Source organism: Vipera ursinii, assembly GCF_947247035.1.
Source record: "Vipera ursinii genome assembly, chromosome: 5".
In the NCBI taxonomy this organism is placed as follows: Eukaryota; Metazoa; Chordata; class Lepidosauria; order Squamata; family Viperidae; genus Vipera; species Vipera ursinii.
Genome location: NC_139518.1, coordinates 44709146 through 44723512, shown reverse-complemented (window position 1 = coordinate 44723512; position 14367 = coordinate 44709146). Strand labels below are relative to the sequence as shown.

The 14367-nt window shown below is 40.7% G+C and overlaps 1 protein-coding gene across 1 annotated transcript; it reads left to right on the top strand.

The window, feature by feature from the left end:
• Nucleotides 1-251: 251 nt before the first annotated feature.
• On the top strand, nt 252-14324 carry ZFYVE27 (zinc finger FYVE-type containing 27; the record flags this gene model as incomplete). The annotated part of the gene is given in 11 exon segments (XM_083363452.1): nt 252-288; nt 291-339; nt 1299-1502; nt 2152-2222; nt 2502-2688; nt 6249-6344; nt 8487-8599; nt 11565-11707; nt 12062-12133; nt 12772-12792; nt 13388-14324. Coding segments are annotated over 11 exon segments (1179 nt in total). The 3' UTR covers nt 13574-14324.
• Between the last annotated feature and the right edge of the window lie 43 nt (nt 14325-14367).

The following is a 14367-nucleotide window of genomic DNA, read 5'->3' as shown; positions in this document are numbered from 1 at the left end:
GAGTAGCGAAGCTTAGGCACAGCCGGGTCTCTCTTGCTAGGAAGTCCGGGCGGCTGCGAGAGGGGCGAGGTCGAGTTGAGCAGAGCCGCTGGAGAGGCTCCGCCCCTTCTCCTGATTTGAGATTGGGGTGAGTGTGAAGCGGAGCAGGATCGAGGTGAGGCTTTGGTAGCTGGTAGGTCTCCATGATCTGGTGCAGGGAATCTGTGCCGTCCTTGAAGCAAACCTCTCCAACCTTGAACCCTCTAGATGCGATGAATTCCTATAGTTCTCGCCAGCGCGGCAAGGACATGTTGGGTGCGATGCTGGCAGCTGTAATTCAGTGCATCTGGACGGCGTCAGGTGGGAAAAGATGCCATATAGGGAATGTTTGCACCATCGTATCGGTATTCTCTAAAGACTTAAGTTGTGGGGTTTTGTGGTTTCCTTCCTGGAAGGATGCTCATGCCGGTGAAGGGGAAATAAGGTTGATGACACAGGGATGAAGAGAATGCAGATGGCTGGATTTCTTTGTATCTTGTAGTTATTAATCACAGATCTGTTCATCTATGAATAAATTGAAAACTTTCTTCATTTCTGGAAAAGGATTTAGGGTCTTTTATGTTATGTATTGAGATGATGAAAGAGCATTGGTCATGAGTTTGTCTTGTTTTGATGCAATTTGATTCAGGTAACAGGATTGCCCAGTTAGACTATAATGCAGAATGTGATTTGGTCTATTTTTATTTTTTCTACCAGAGATGCACCTTTCAACTTTTGATAAATTAAAGATCATAGGCTAAGGACTTGTTAGCACTTGTCAGCATATTGGTTAGATGATGATATAGGGGGCTATTTTCTTTCTACCTTTACCCTCTGTGCAATGGATATTTATGAAGAGATATTTTCTTCATAAAGGAATGATAAATTAATAAATGTAAATATGATTTTATGCTTTTTTGTTTCCAATGGACTTTCTACCAAATTCTCATGCAACCTCTTCATGCAATATTCATTTCTTCATTATTGTCTGAATGGGCAATATAATTTTCTATAGAACTATGCAGCCCATGGATAAATGGCAATTTATGTTTCACTCCAATGGCACAGCAGTGAAATGCCTTGCTGGTTTATATGGTTATTTGGTCATTAATTTTTGTGTTTACAATCTCCACTATTTAACAGGCTTTGAATTTTAGGTTTTAATAGATAATGCTATGTTTCAAAACACTATTATTTTAAAAATGATCTTTGTTCACCTTAAGTTTTCCTTCAGGGAAATAAATAAAAAAATAAGTTAAATCACAAATGCATATTTACAGCATGCAGGTATCAGAACGTGATGGTGGAGTGTCCACAGGGAATGGATTAGACAGTGCCACAGCGTCTGATGCCCAACAAGTTTCACCCTCTCACCCTAAGCCTCCTTCCTTGGACCTCTTTAATCTGGTAGTGTCTTATAAGCAACTAGAACTGTACCTGGAACCACTGCAGGATGTTGCTGAAGGAGTGTGGTTCCTCCTCAGGTTAGTGCTTTTCTATACAGCTACTTTTTTAGGTCATAGTTCAGCAAAATCTATGCCTGTTGTCATTCTTGAGAATAGAGGAATAAATTCTTTTTGTAAGGTTTGCTTTTTCTGGCCTAAACGTTTAAATTAAAGGATGTACAACATCTTATGGCCATTATGTTTCTTTTCTCTGGGTTTTCTGGTGTTAGTTCATTCCATTTTAAGACCATAGAAAGAGGCTTTGTTAGTCCATAAAAAGGCTCATCTAACTTAGCATTCTTTCCCATACCACCCTACACTTTTTTAGGATCATAGTTGCTGTGATTCTGAGATTGCATGTAGCTCCTATACCTCCTTTTCTTAGTTCTTAGGATCCTTTTCAAGTTGCTTTTAAACTATGATGAAACAGTTGCTGGTAATCAACTCCTGCCACATTGATGTTGGAAACATAAGGGATTTTTAAGATAGGGTATTATGTAGGCTTCACATACTTTAAAAAAGAATTTTGAATTGGTTGAAATTGCAGGGAAAAATATATGATTCTAGATCCTTTCTAATTCTTTATGTAGCCTTCTTTATTCACATTTCCTCAGTACTTTTCCTAATTAATAACTAATAAACAGCGTCTTTTTGAGATTGTAAATGTTTGACTTCTTCCACTCCACAGCTGGCAGATGCCCTTCTGCTCTCTCCTTACTTGTTTGGGCGTCAACTTTCTGCTGCTTACTCTGAGTGAAGGTGAGAAGTGGTGGATGTATATGCTAGGGACCCGTTTTCCCAGAAGTCATGAGACTGGATTGAGTTAATGGGAGGAGAGTAGAATATGATTTTGTTCAAAAAACATTTATGAAGACTGGCAGAAGCTTGTCATTATGTATGGTGGGAAAATTGCACTGACAGCTGGTAGAGAAACTTCCTGTCATGAGGCAGTATATTGGGGGACAATAAAACCGCTGCTGATTAGATAAGCTGTGGGTGGCTTAATAAACTCTGCATCTATTCCATCTTGCATTGTAGCTGCTTGGTATGGGCTGTGTGCCCTGCTAATCTCAGTGCCTGCCATGCTCGGCTATCTACAGGAAACATGCCGTATCCGTCTTACTGAAGACCAGCTGGCACGCCGTAGGTATCACAGTGTGCGGCGAGAAGATGTGAGAAAAGTTCAACTTTCTCGAAATGAGGCTGTGGCTGAAGTTAAAGGCTTGTAAGTCTGCTTGGGAGAGAGGGGGTGGGCTCGGGCATTGTTTGAGCATGGAATTGAAGGGCTGTTGCTTGATATAAGTTGCTTTCCAGAGCCAATAAGGTTGGAGAGGGGAATGTTTTGTACTGGCTTGAATTCCTGGAAGAAAGGCAGAAAAAAAATCTTATTAGGAAATTCTATAGGTTGAGTTCACTATAGTAACTTAATTTGTTTAATGTTTTTTGAGGAGTTGCAAATCTAGGAGGTTGTGCATTGGGTTTGTTTGTGACAGTGCAACCTCATCTAGTATCAAATATAGCAAAATCCTAGAATCAGGAGGCTCCCAAATTCACTCAGTCTTGCCAAGGTTTAGTCAGAGTCTGTTGTTCCCCATCCAGGCCCCCACAGCCCCCAGGCACTGGGGTAACTGGGATAAGGCATCAACAACATCACTGTATTCATCATGGGCAAAGATATACAAATGAGTATCATCAACGTACTGATTTGGTGACAGAGGATCTCACTCAGATGTTAAATAGGGCACTGAAACTCGCAGCATGACATGAGGAAGAGGTTAAGATCATTCACTTCCAATCAACACAACTGAAAGCAACCCTGAAGAAAGGAGGAGAACCACCAAAATACAGTGTGGCCCATTCCCAATCCCTGTAGAGTATCCAGAAGGGTGCCATCTATTGAAAACCACTGAGAGGTCAAGTACAGCAAGGAGAGATGCACAGCCCCATCCTGCTTTCACCAGAGATTATCTAAAAATGTGACCAATACCATTTCCATCCCATACTCAGGCTTCTCAAAAACGGCTGCATGGCTACCTTCTCAACCCCCTTGCCCCAAAAGGGGAGGTTAGAGATCAACAAAAACTGTCCAGTATAGTGGGATCCAGTGATGGCTTTTTGAGGAGAGGGTGAACAAGCACCTGCCAAAGAGGTGGAGGAACAGCCTTCTCACTCAAGGAAAAATTAACCACATTATGAACTGCCTAATATGTGTATATTTGTATTTATTGTGGGAGGCAGGGTAGGGAAGACACATTGGTGTTCTATCCTCCAATCTACCCCTTATTCCAATAAATGCACTCTTTTAGTGGCATAGTTTAGAGCAGACATGTCAAACACAAGGCCCGGGGGCCGGATCCGGCCCGCGAAGTGGTTTTATGCAGCCCGCGAAGCCATCCTGGAAACAGTGAGGGAACGGCCCCCACTGCCTTGGCCCTGGCCTAGAGACCCTCCTTCTGCCAGAGACCCTCAGATCTGTCCCACTCCTGCCCAGGCCCCATAGGCACCCTTGATGCGAACGATGTAGAGCTGGCCACGCCCACCCACCCGGCCATACGCACTCTAGCCACGCCCAGCCAGTAGGTCACACCCACCCTGGACACACCCACCCAGCCCCCTGAGGGCAGCCGCAGTACTGATGCGGCCCTCAGTGAAATTGAGTTTGACACCCCTGGTTTAGAGGTCAACAGTTGCATGTGCATCAAACTTGAGAGGTTATTGATTGATTGGCTGGCTGGTTTATAGGCTATTCCAGTCTTCCAAGAGTTTGGGAAGGGACTGTTTGTGTTTGAAGAAAACTGATATGATATCACAAATGGCACATGACTTGCTGTATGTCCCACACTTTACTGCTTGTGATACGATGTAAACAAGAATTGTGCAATATTGAATATAACCCAATAACGATGCACGTGTGGAGAATTTCTCTCTTAAGAAACATTGGAAGATCATTACATGTTTTCTTGCACTGCCGCTCTGAGGATTCCCCCAACCCCCACCCCATAGACTAGTGTTTGTAAGAAGCATTACATCATTTCACCCACTGGGGATATTATATATCATTACTTTGAGTCTGTAACTCTATATTGGACAGAGAGTTACTGGGAATATAAATAATTTCATTGTCCACTTCACAAAAGTATGCAGCGATAGTCTAGAATAGTGGATTGATTTCAGTCACTAAAGAAGAAGAGGCATTTTTAAATCATTGGTTTTAATAAACATTTGATATGTTTACAACTGTATATAGCAATTATTGTAGATTTAGCACATTAGTTGACTATCATATGATTGTATGATCATATGATTATTAGAGATTTTAGCTTTTGTCCTCTTTCTTGAGATTGTTCATACCATCTTTTAATGATCCTTCCTTATTTTCACTCCCCCCACCCCCCCAAGTATATAGTATAAGATGTGCTGGATCAGAATAAGACCCATCTTGCCCAATGTTGTGTTCCCACAATGATTGGGGAGAAATTCATAATTAGGATAGGAGAGCAGTAGGGGTAATTCATAGTCATGATGGCTAATAGAGGTTGGCAAGGATACATGCTTTTGCCGGTGCGGTTGGTCAGGACATTTCTTAGATAAGGAACTAATTTGGCCAGGTTCCAGCATTCTCACCTTGCCAAATATATAATTTGTGCTGTGAAATCAATAAAAATGCATTTTTAAGTACTTTGCATGGAATATTTTATTTATGCACCTTCTCTAAACACCAGCTGCCTTTTACCTTTTATAATGAAAAAACTTATGTTTGACAATTTTGTGTTTTTCTTTGAATAGAGTGACTTTAGGTGCATGTGTTATTCATGTTAAAATACTGCATACACTTATTTACAAGTATCTGAATGATTTACCTTTAGGTAGGCATGTGTAGAATGGAATTGTTAGCCTCAAAAAGGTTCTGCAAAGTTGCTTGCCATTGTTACTTCTAAAGAATTTCTGCTTATAGCAGATGCTTGTTCAGGATTGCCTAATAAAGTGTCATAGTTCAGCAGGGATTCAGCAATCTGGGTCTCCCATATTGTAATGGATCATGCTGACTCTCACCTAGTCTGGGAAACTGATACAGTTGCTTTTTCACCCCCATCTCTGACTGCCAATCTAGGGCTAGCTGGCATAAGAAGCTCCTGCAGGTCTCCCCCAACTCATGCTGGGTGAGCTTAGCATGTCATCATTGATATTTTACTCTCCCAATTACTAATCCAGTGTTACAAATTTGGATAAAAGCTCTCCACACATAAATAATCTGCAACCTTCTGCATCCGGTTTTCACTGGCATGTGCAATATATTCACCCCCATCCAGTAGGTCATGAGGTAAAGTCTTATGACAGCACATTTTTCTTTCCTGTTACAACACATGCCTTGTTTCATAGCGTCTGGCTTCGAAGCATGTGCAAAATTAGGAGAAACATGATACCTAGGCATGCTAAAGGCACATGTGGCAAAAGTATGTATTAACTTATCCCATCTTTTTGTGAGTTACAAAAGTATTATTTTTTTCTGGAATGCTTGGAACTTGTGCTTTAAAAAAAATTAAAACTTATTAGAGCTGACTAAATTTAACTTGGTGGCAACATTAATCCTAGCTTCTTCTACCTGTGGGCAAGGGGTCTGCTTTTCAACTGTTGCTGCTTTCTATGATTACCCTGGAATAAATAAAGGGCAGGGGAAAGCTTGTTCTGTGAGCCTAGGGTGTTGAAATCTCCATGTTGCAGTCACTATTTGGCTGTGAGCTAGACAGCACAGTTATATTTAAAATTGTTGTCCTTTGTTTTCAGCCTGATCCGATTAGAAGTGCTCCTGAACAGGCTCTGTGGTGGCTGTGATACAGCTTACCGTGTCTTCTTCTGGGAGAACCCTACTGTCTCCTCCCAGTAAGTATTGGCGTGGGACCACGGTGAGCAACCCTTTCAGCTCAGAACAAGCTGTACATTTTTTGCTTTGGCCTCCACCCTGACATAAGCTGCTTTAAGTTGATTTTCCTTGAGTCTTCTTTTTCACCAGTCTAATAAATCATCTTGCTGTTCACCAAATTGTCGTTTAGCCATTGAAGCATTGAGGAAGAAAAGGTTGGGATCTCTTCGTGAAAACTGTTGTATCACTACTGGTCTTGCTTTTCTTAGCAGTTGGATATAGATTCAGGCAAATTAGAATATACATGTGATTGGATAGAACTGGATAGAACATTTCATTGCATTGGATATAATACATCATGTGCCTGCTGAGATCTGCAAGGCTGTTAAGGCGTAATTGTGAAGTAATGGGCCGGGACTGTAGAGACAAAGAGGGAGTGATTCATGAACAGAGCTTACTTCCAAAAAACTACTACTGCTTTCCTGGAGCTCTGCTCACCTCCCAGGATCTCTTCGTAGCTTTTTGGCACTCTTTGACATTCAAAATGTTCTCAAGTATATAAATTCACATATTCCCTTCCATCCCAGACACTAGGGTTTTTTTATGTTCTTTCTACACACGAAAAGGCCAGATTTTAAAAAGTGATACAGCTGTAATTTAGCTAATAAATAAGTCTGATTAAACTGACAATTAAACTAGCAACTCCCCAGATTGGCAGTTGATGGCAATAATTTAAAAATCAAGTTCATTTACGTAAAAAAGCTCAAAGGCAAGTTACAAATATGATCTAAATTCGGCATTATATAAAACAGTTTAATAAATATTACGTAAGGTAATCCTTGACTTACAACTGGTTGTTTAATGACCATTTGGAGCTATGTCAGCCTCACAAAGTGTGCTTTATAATTCATAAAGAACTTCTGGTCATCATAAAACGTCACACTGCCCCCTCACAAGGTCATATGACAGCATTTCATGCACTTGGCAACTGGCTCACATTTACAACTGCAAATTCTACAGTCACGTGGCTGTGATTTATAATGTTTTTTGCCAGTTCCCACCATTTTCTAATTTCCTGCAAAAAATACCTATTTGGGGGAATGGATTTGGACTTAATGACTGTCTTTTGCTTAACAATCATCTGATTGCTTAACAACTAGCATAAAAATGGTTGTAAAATCAGATTTGTTCATGTGGTTGCCTCTATTTCATGGTTTATGACCAAAATTCTGGTTCCAATTATAGTTGTAAGTCAACATACAATTAAAACATTAAAACACACAAAAAATATATCTCACCTTGTTTTTTATAGCCATAGTTAAAAAATCTGGCTGTTACCACTCATTCATCCACATACAAATTTCCTTTGCCTATGTTTATTTCATTAAACATGTGTAAATATGTGTATTTTACTAAAACGTCTGAAATCAAGAGTGAGAAAAAACAACAACAGGAGTGACCCCAAAAGTGTACCAGCAATTTAGACGAGAACAATATTGCTAAAAGAACTTAAATTTTAAAAAAGTTTTATTAGTGTGCTAATTCAAAGGAGAGGGAAAGTTAGTTCTGCCGAACTAGAAATGTCCCCTGGTGGCAGCAAGATCAAGGAAAAGTGAAGAAAGCAATGCAAAGAGAAGGATTTGTAAGTGAGGAAGTTGCCCAGTTTGACACCCCACAGCTGAGCCAATGTTTTTGTTTTCCGTGGGAAGTTGTATTTGAGTTAGGGAGTTTTTAACTTGTTTCCCCCCCCCTCCTATTTCTAAGTTACTGGTACCTAAGTGTCATTCTGATGTTTATTTATTTATTTATTTTATTTTAATTCCATTTATATCCCGCCCTTCTCCGAAGACTCAGGGTGGCTTACAAGCTTAGCAGTAGCCTTCATTCTATGTATCTGCCTGCTTATTAGGGCTTTCACACACACACCCCAAGCGGCATTATTACAAAGTCAGCTTAATTGCCCCCAACAATCTGGGTCCTCATTTTACCTACCTCGGAAGGATGGAAGGCTGAGTCAACCTTGAGCCTGGTGGGATGCGAACCTGCACTAATTGCAGGCAGCCGGTGTTACTTAAGGAGGCATTAGCCCACTGCTCCACCAAGGCTCTGATGTTCAGGTATGTTATGTGTCTTCTGCTCCATTTTTCTCCTTTACTCCCTAGGTTTTATGGGATGCTGATGGGTTCAGTTTGTGCTCTTTACCTGTTGCCCCTCTGCTGGATCTTTGTTCTTCTTAATAGTGCCCTTTTCTTGGGCAATGTGGCATTTTATCAAGGTAAGTTACCAAACTATTATAACACGCACCTATTATATAAAGGCAGCCTTTGACTTGGAAGCTTCACCTACTCTAGTCCAAAGTGGAGTGGTTTGTCAGCTAACTGGGCACAGTTGATGTAACAGCATAACATCTGGATTGGATTGCTGCACTGGCTGCCAGTTGGTGTACATGTCTAGTTGAAAGTAGTGGCTGTTATCTTTGAAACCCCACATGGCTCAGCCCAGTGGTGGGATTCAAATATGTGAACAACCCGTTGTCTGTGTGAATGCCACTTCCGGAAGTCCATTCTGAGCCTGGGCAACAAAACATTACCTACCGTTTCTGCTGAAGTGGTGCGAACCGGTTGAATCCCACCACTGGCTCAGCCCCAGGTCTTTTTAAGAGAAGGATACAGAGAATTCACACCCCATGCCTTTTAGAATATTTTGCCCCCTAACAAGTGGCCTTGTCAGCCCTTCATGGTAGACCAAGTTAGGTAACCGGTGTCTTGTAGATCAATGCTACTTTATTATAAAGCTATAGCAATAGAATTTTACAAGTCTGGATATGCTCTCCCCCCATTTTCCTTTATCTTTGTGAGAACTGGTGGGGGAGGAGCTATCTAAGATGTTAACTCATGTAACTTTTTTGCTCCAGACTCCTAACTTTATTTGGTTGTTGCCTTGATGGTGGTTCTTTCTCCAGTCCCTCAAAGCTATTTCCTCTGCCCTCTACAGCCCCAACTTCCTGGATTTTAGGAAGACCTTAAAACATTTTTATTATGGGTGCTGGTGATGGTCCTAGGCTGTTCTGGTCAGGATTGTTAAGGATTTATTTTTTTATTTTTTGTAATTTCATTACGTAGCACTGAGTCCTTTGGGAAATGTGCTATCTGTAAATGATTATATAATTAAAATGTAAACAAATAAATCATTTCACCCATGACCTTCTCTTTGCATTGGAACTTTGGTAGAGAAAATTGGAGAAGCTTACTGAAAATGACTTTCAAGGTGGATACCTTTTTTGCTAGATACTTGTGCAAGGCAAGGAATTCATTTTATCAAATTCTGTGGCTGATTCATTTTAGGTCAGGGACTGGATGGAGAAAGAGCAAGAATCGTTTATCCATTTTTTGCTTTCTCAGGCCCATGTTACATCTTTTGGTGCTCATATCAGGCAGGTGGCAATGCCATTTCCTGCAGTGTAACTCTGATAACCCTCGAAGCCTCATCGTTGCAAGACCTTCTACTTGAAGAAGTTCAGTTTGCAGTTTCATATGGAACACACTAACAGAGAACAAGGAGTAGGATAAATAAGCATTTGAGTCTTAATAAAAATGGGAGTGCAATGATCTGCGGATATTTAATACACCTATGAAATGCATTACACATCTGACTAATTTTAAGAAGGAGCTCTTCAGAGCTTAGCAATTTCATTGAAACCTTCTAATTGCTCTCCTCTTGCTGAGATGTTTTTTGCAGTTGTCAGAATCACAGATTGCTACAGTAATGCTGGACTGAAATTTGGAGGGGCTTTTGGTGACATTTGCTTGGGAAGGTGGCAATGATTTTATCCTTCACAGTTGAAAATTGAGACTTGCGACAGATTTCAGTGGTGTGTAACTTACGTACCTTTTCACCGATGGGTTACTAAAGGGATATCCATCTTCAGAAAGAAAGCCCTGTCTTGTGGGTCGTACTGAGAACGTGATGCTGTCTGCAACATTCCAGTTGCATTTCTTTGTATAACTTGATACAGTAGGTTTTCAGTAGAAAATATACTGCAGAGATCCCTTTTTGGCCCGTGATCGACTGAAAGGCCTGTTGGGTACCTCTGTCCCATAAAATTTAGGGAAGCTAACCTCACAGAAATATTTCTCTCCTCACTTGACAAAACTAGCAGAGTTCTTCGGCCAATGTTCTGAGGTGATGAATAGTCCACCAAAAATCTTAGACCTCTTATTACTTGGTAGCAGAAAATCAGTATGCGGGAAAATACACCTTGACGGAATGGCATTACAGTGTTCAGGTTTTGTGTTGGAAGTGCATTCTGGAGAATACATTCATAGCCGTATTTGGCTCTCTTTGGGTTTATTATATTTTTCTATGTGGTAGCAGACAGTGAAATGGTCTGTAATGACACAGATCATTAGACCATGGTGTGTTTACTTCATTCTAAACATAGACTGGATTCACACATCACTTTCAGTCTTGCTTTGTTTTATCCATGGTTTCTTCAACAAATCATAGTAGCTTGGGTTACATATAACGTAAATAATATTTTTACATAATACAGTAGTTGGGATCAAAGATCCCTGTACTGGCCTAGTGCAGCATATGAGTTCATCTTTTATGATTATCTCAGACGGTGGTTGCTCTTCTTCCTGTACTTGATTTCTTGGCATTTGGACTGGTGATGGGAGTGAATGAGCTGCTGCTCTGCCAGTGTCAGAAGCTTGAGCTGGTCTGTTGGGAAGTTCTCCTGAGGTTCTGGAGGTTTAAGTTTAAGTTTATTGAATTTATATACCGCCCTTTTCCCGTAGGACTCAGGGCGGTTTACAAAGTATTTAAAAACATCAATACAATACAAGAGTTAAAAACAGTTAAAATAATTAAATTTGATCCCTGAGGGGGGAAAAAACAAACTCTCAGTCTGGGCCAGAAAGCTCAAAGAGCCAGGTCTTCAGGTCCCGGCGGAATGACTGAAGGTCAGGGGCAGTCCTAAGCTCCACGGGCAGCTGGTTCCAAAGGGCAGGTGCACCCACTGAGAAGGCCCTCCTGCTGGGTGTTATCCGCCGGCAGTCTTTTACAGGCGGCACCCTGAGAAGGCCCTCCAAGTGGGAGCGCACAGGACGAAGGGAACTTGATGTCAGCAGTAGGTGTTCCCTCAAATATCCCGGACCCAAGCCATTTAGGGCTTTATAGGTCATCACCAGCACCTTGAATCTCATGTTGTCTAGACATTTCTTGTTTTCTGTTCCCAGTAATGCTGGACCTAAAGTCAGCTGTAGAGCAGCGCTTGGGCTTCAAATCCATCCCTGTGGCTCCAGAGCCTGAAGAGCTGGATCTTGGAGAAGTGGAAGCGACTGTCTTGCCAGACTGGACACCTGCGCTGACTGGGACTGAGGTAAGACTTGGTGGAAGGTGCAAAGCAGAGAAATAATTAATAATCTGTACATTCTAAAATCCCCTTCATAAGATTTTATCTATCCTGCCATAAAAATCTGATGACCCAGGGACTGCCTATAGGATGATTCTTCTGGGAGAGTTGCCATCTTTTTTTTCTTTCCTTCTCCTTTCTGGACTTTTTTAAGTCCCTGCTGATTATGAGGCAGAAGCAATGCTGGTTTACGTCTAAAGACAATGAGTTCTTAATTGTTCTGTTATATTTTTTTCATCTTAGTCCTGTTACTTTACTAATTTTCTAAGTTTATTCCTGAACTCCTGCTCCTTAAACAATAACTTAAAACTATTTTTATAGGACCTAACTCCTGGCAGTGTGGAGGAAGCAGAGGAAGCAGAACCTGATGATGAATTCAAGGATGCAATTGAGGTCTGTGGTTTGAGGATCTAGATTGGCCTGTCATGAGAAAAATAAATCGGTTTACCCCTACCCAGTGCTCTCCAGAGATGTTGGACTTTAACTCCAGGTTCTTGGCCATGTTGTATGTGAATACCAGGTTGGGGAAGACTGGAATAAGGAAATATTGATAACCCAGGGGATTAAACATGACATTTGGACCAGGGTATTAGGTGATCCCTATTGGTTGGTTTGTTGATGCTTTTCATTGATTAAGATGGAATTATCTATTTGAACCCTTGGCACATATTAATTGATTGTTGTTGAAATTTCTTTTTCAATTTAATTTGGGATTCTTTGTTACTTTGGTTTTAATTTCTCATTAATTGTCCAGAATTGAGGTAGAGAAATGAGTGGCTATAAAAAGTACTAAAATAAATAAATTCACCCTTCTTGTTCTCAGGTTAGTGAGAGGTTCAAGTTAGGTCAAGTTCTTTACCTATGATGTAAATACTTCTTTGTATGTGCAAGAAAGAAAAGGGACCTTTAAATAATATGCTGTCCTATAAACAGAAAGGGATAAATTTAAAGACGTGATACTTGTATTGGGCTGTACTGTTTTCTGTCTTTTGGCCATCTTCTCTTGTCTTTTGTCTTTGCTGCAAGAACAGGAGACTCAGCTGCTTGTAATGGTGAGTGCAAGAACTGGGCTGCTCAGTCCTGAGCGTGAATTCCCCTTTTGTTTTATTGTTTGTGAATCCTAACATCTTAAGAATCAGTCTATGCATTTTTTTTGTCTGGATCATACAGTATTCCATCTCCTTATCCACTCTTCCAAGTTTACAGGATCCAATTTGGGATGGTCACCAGGACCAGAAGTTTAGTCTTCTGAGCTTTCGGACTTGTGCTGGAGCCTATCCTCAGAGAACTTCTCTTTCACAAGGTGTGTGAGAAAGTTCTGGTGAGAGAGAAGTTCTTTGAGGATGGGCTCCAGCATGAGTCCAAAAGCTTGGAAAACTAAACCTCTGGTCCCAGTGACCGGCCCAGATTGGATGCTGTAATATTACCCTGGGACACATATATATGCCTTTATTTTTTTTTGAGGATTACCTTTAAAGTTTTTGTGCCACCCCATCCTTTCTCCAGGCTTGGTCCAGCTTTTCCTAGAGTTTGGAACTGTTCTTCTGGATTGTACTTTCCAGGATGTCCTTACCTTTATGCCTTAGAGCATTTCCCACACAACGTGTATACCACATTCCTCATAACCCCTATTTCTGTCTACCGTAGGAGGAAGATGACATCTCTCAGGGTTCAGGGGAGTTTGAGCTTGGCCTTCCTGACAGTCCCTTTATGAGCAAGAATGAAGTGATTCGTAGCAAGGTGTCACGATTGACAGAACGACTGCGCAAACGCTACCCAACCAACAACCTTGGTACTGGACTGAAAGGGGAAGTGATTGAAGGTTATTCGTAGAGGTGCATATTGTTGGGAGTGAAGCAGGATTATTCAAGAGTATTGGCAGAAGAGGAGGCTTGATCCAAAAACTACTGCAGAGGAAATTAGCACTGAGTAATTTTACATGGGTCATGACAGAAAAAATACCATCCTGACCACAACTATGTATAGAAAAATATCAGGGCCAAGAAAAAGTAATCTTCAGTGTTTTTTGGTGTAGGGGTGGACAACCTTTTATTGGCCAGGAATCACATATGCCTCTTCCTGCTTTCATTGGTTCCCAACGGCCACAAGAAAATATTTTTAGGTTTTACCTGCTTTAAAGTATGTGTGCAGTTATGTTTTAAAATAAAAAAAGTTACTTTAACTCTCTTTAATTCATCAGTTTCCACTGCATCCAACTTAATCTTTTCTAAGTTCGTCTGCTTTATTTCTTATATAAAAAAAAGTTGTACCACTAAATTTCACCAACATTGTATGAGAAACTTGGGGTACAAAAAGAGGCTGGGCACTGGGTCCAAAAATGTGTGGATGTAAGATAATGGAGTCAGGGTGTAAAATTGATTTTTAAAATCAAACATGATTTTAAATTAATTTAAAATCAGTGGTAATTAATTATACTTAATTGATTTATATTTAACCGTCTTCTGAGAAAGCGATTTGACCAGAATCACTCAGTAAGGTGAGACATTTTCTACCAATCTTCCTCTATTTCATCTGTTAAGATCTGTTGCCCTGTATGTCTTTGGTTCCTCCTGAGTATTTTAAGGCTCGAGCGGGGTGGGTGAGTAGGTGGGTATTTCACTCAATGC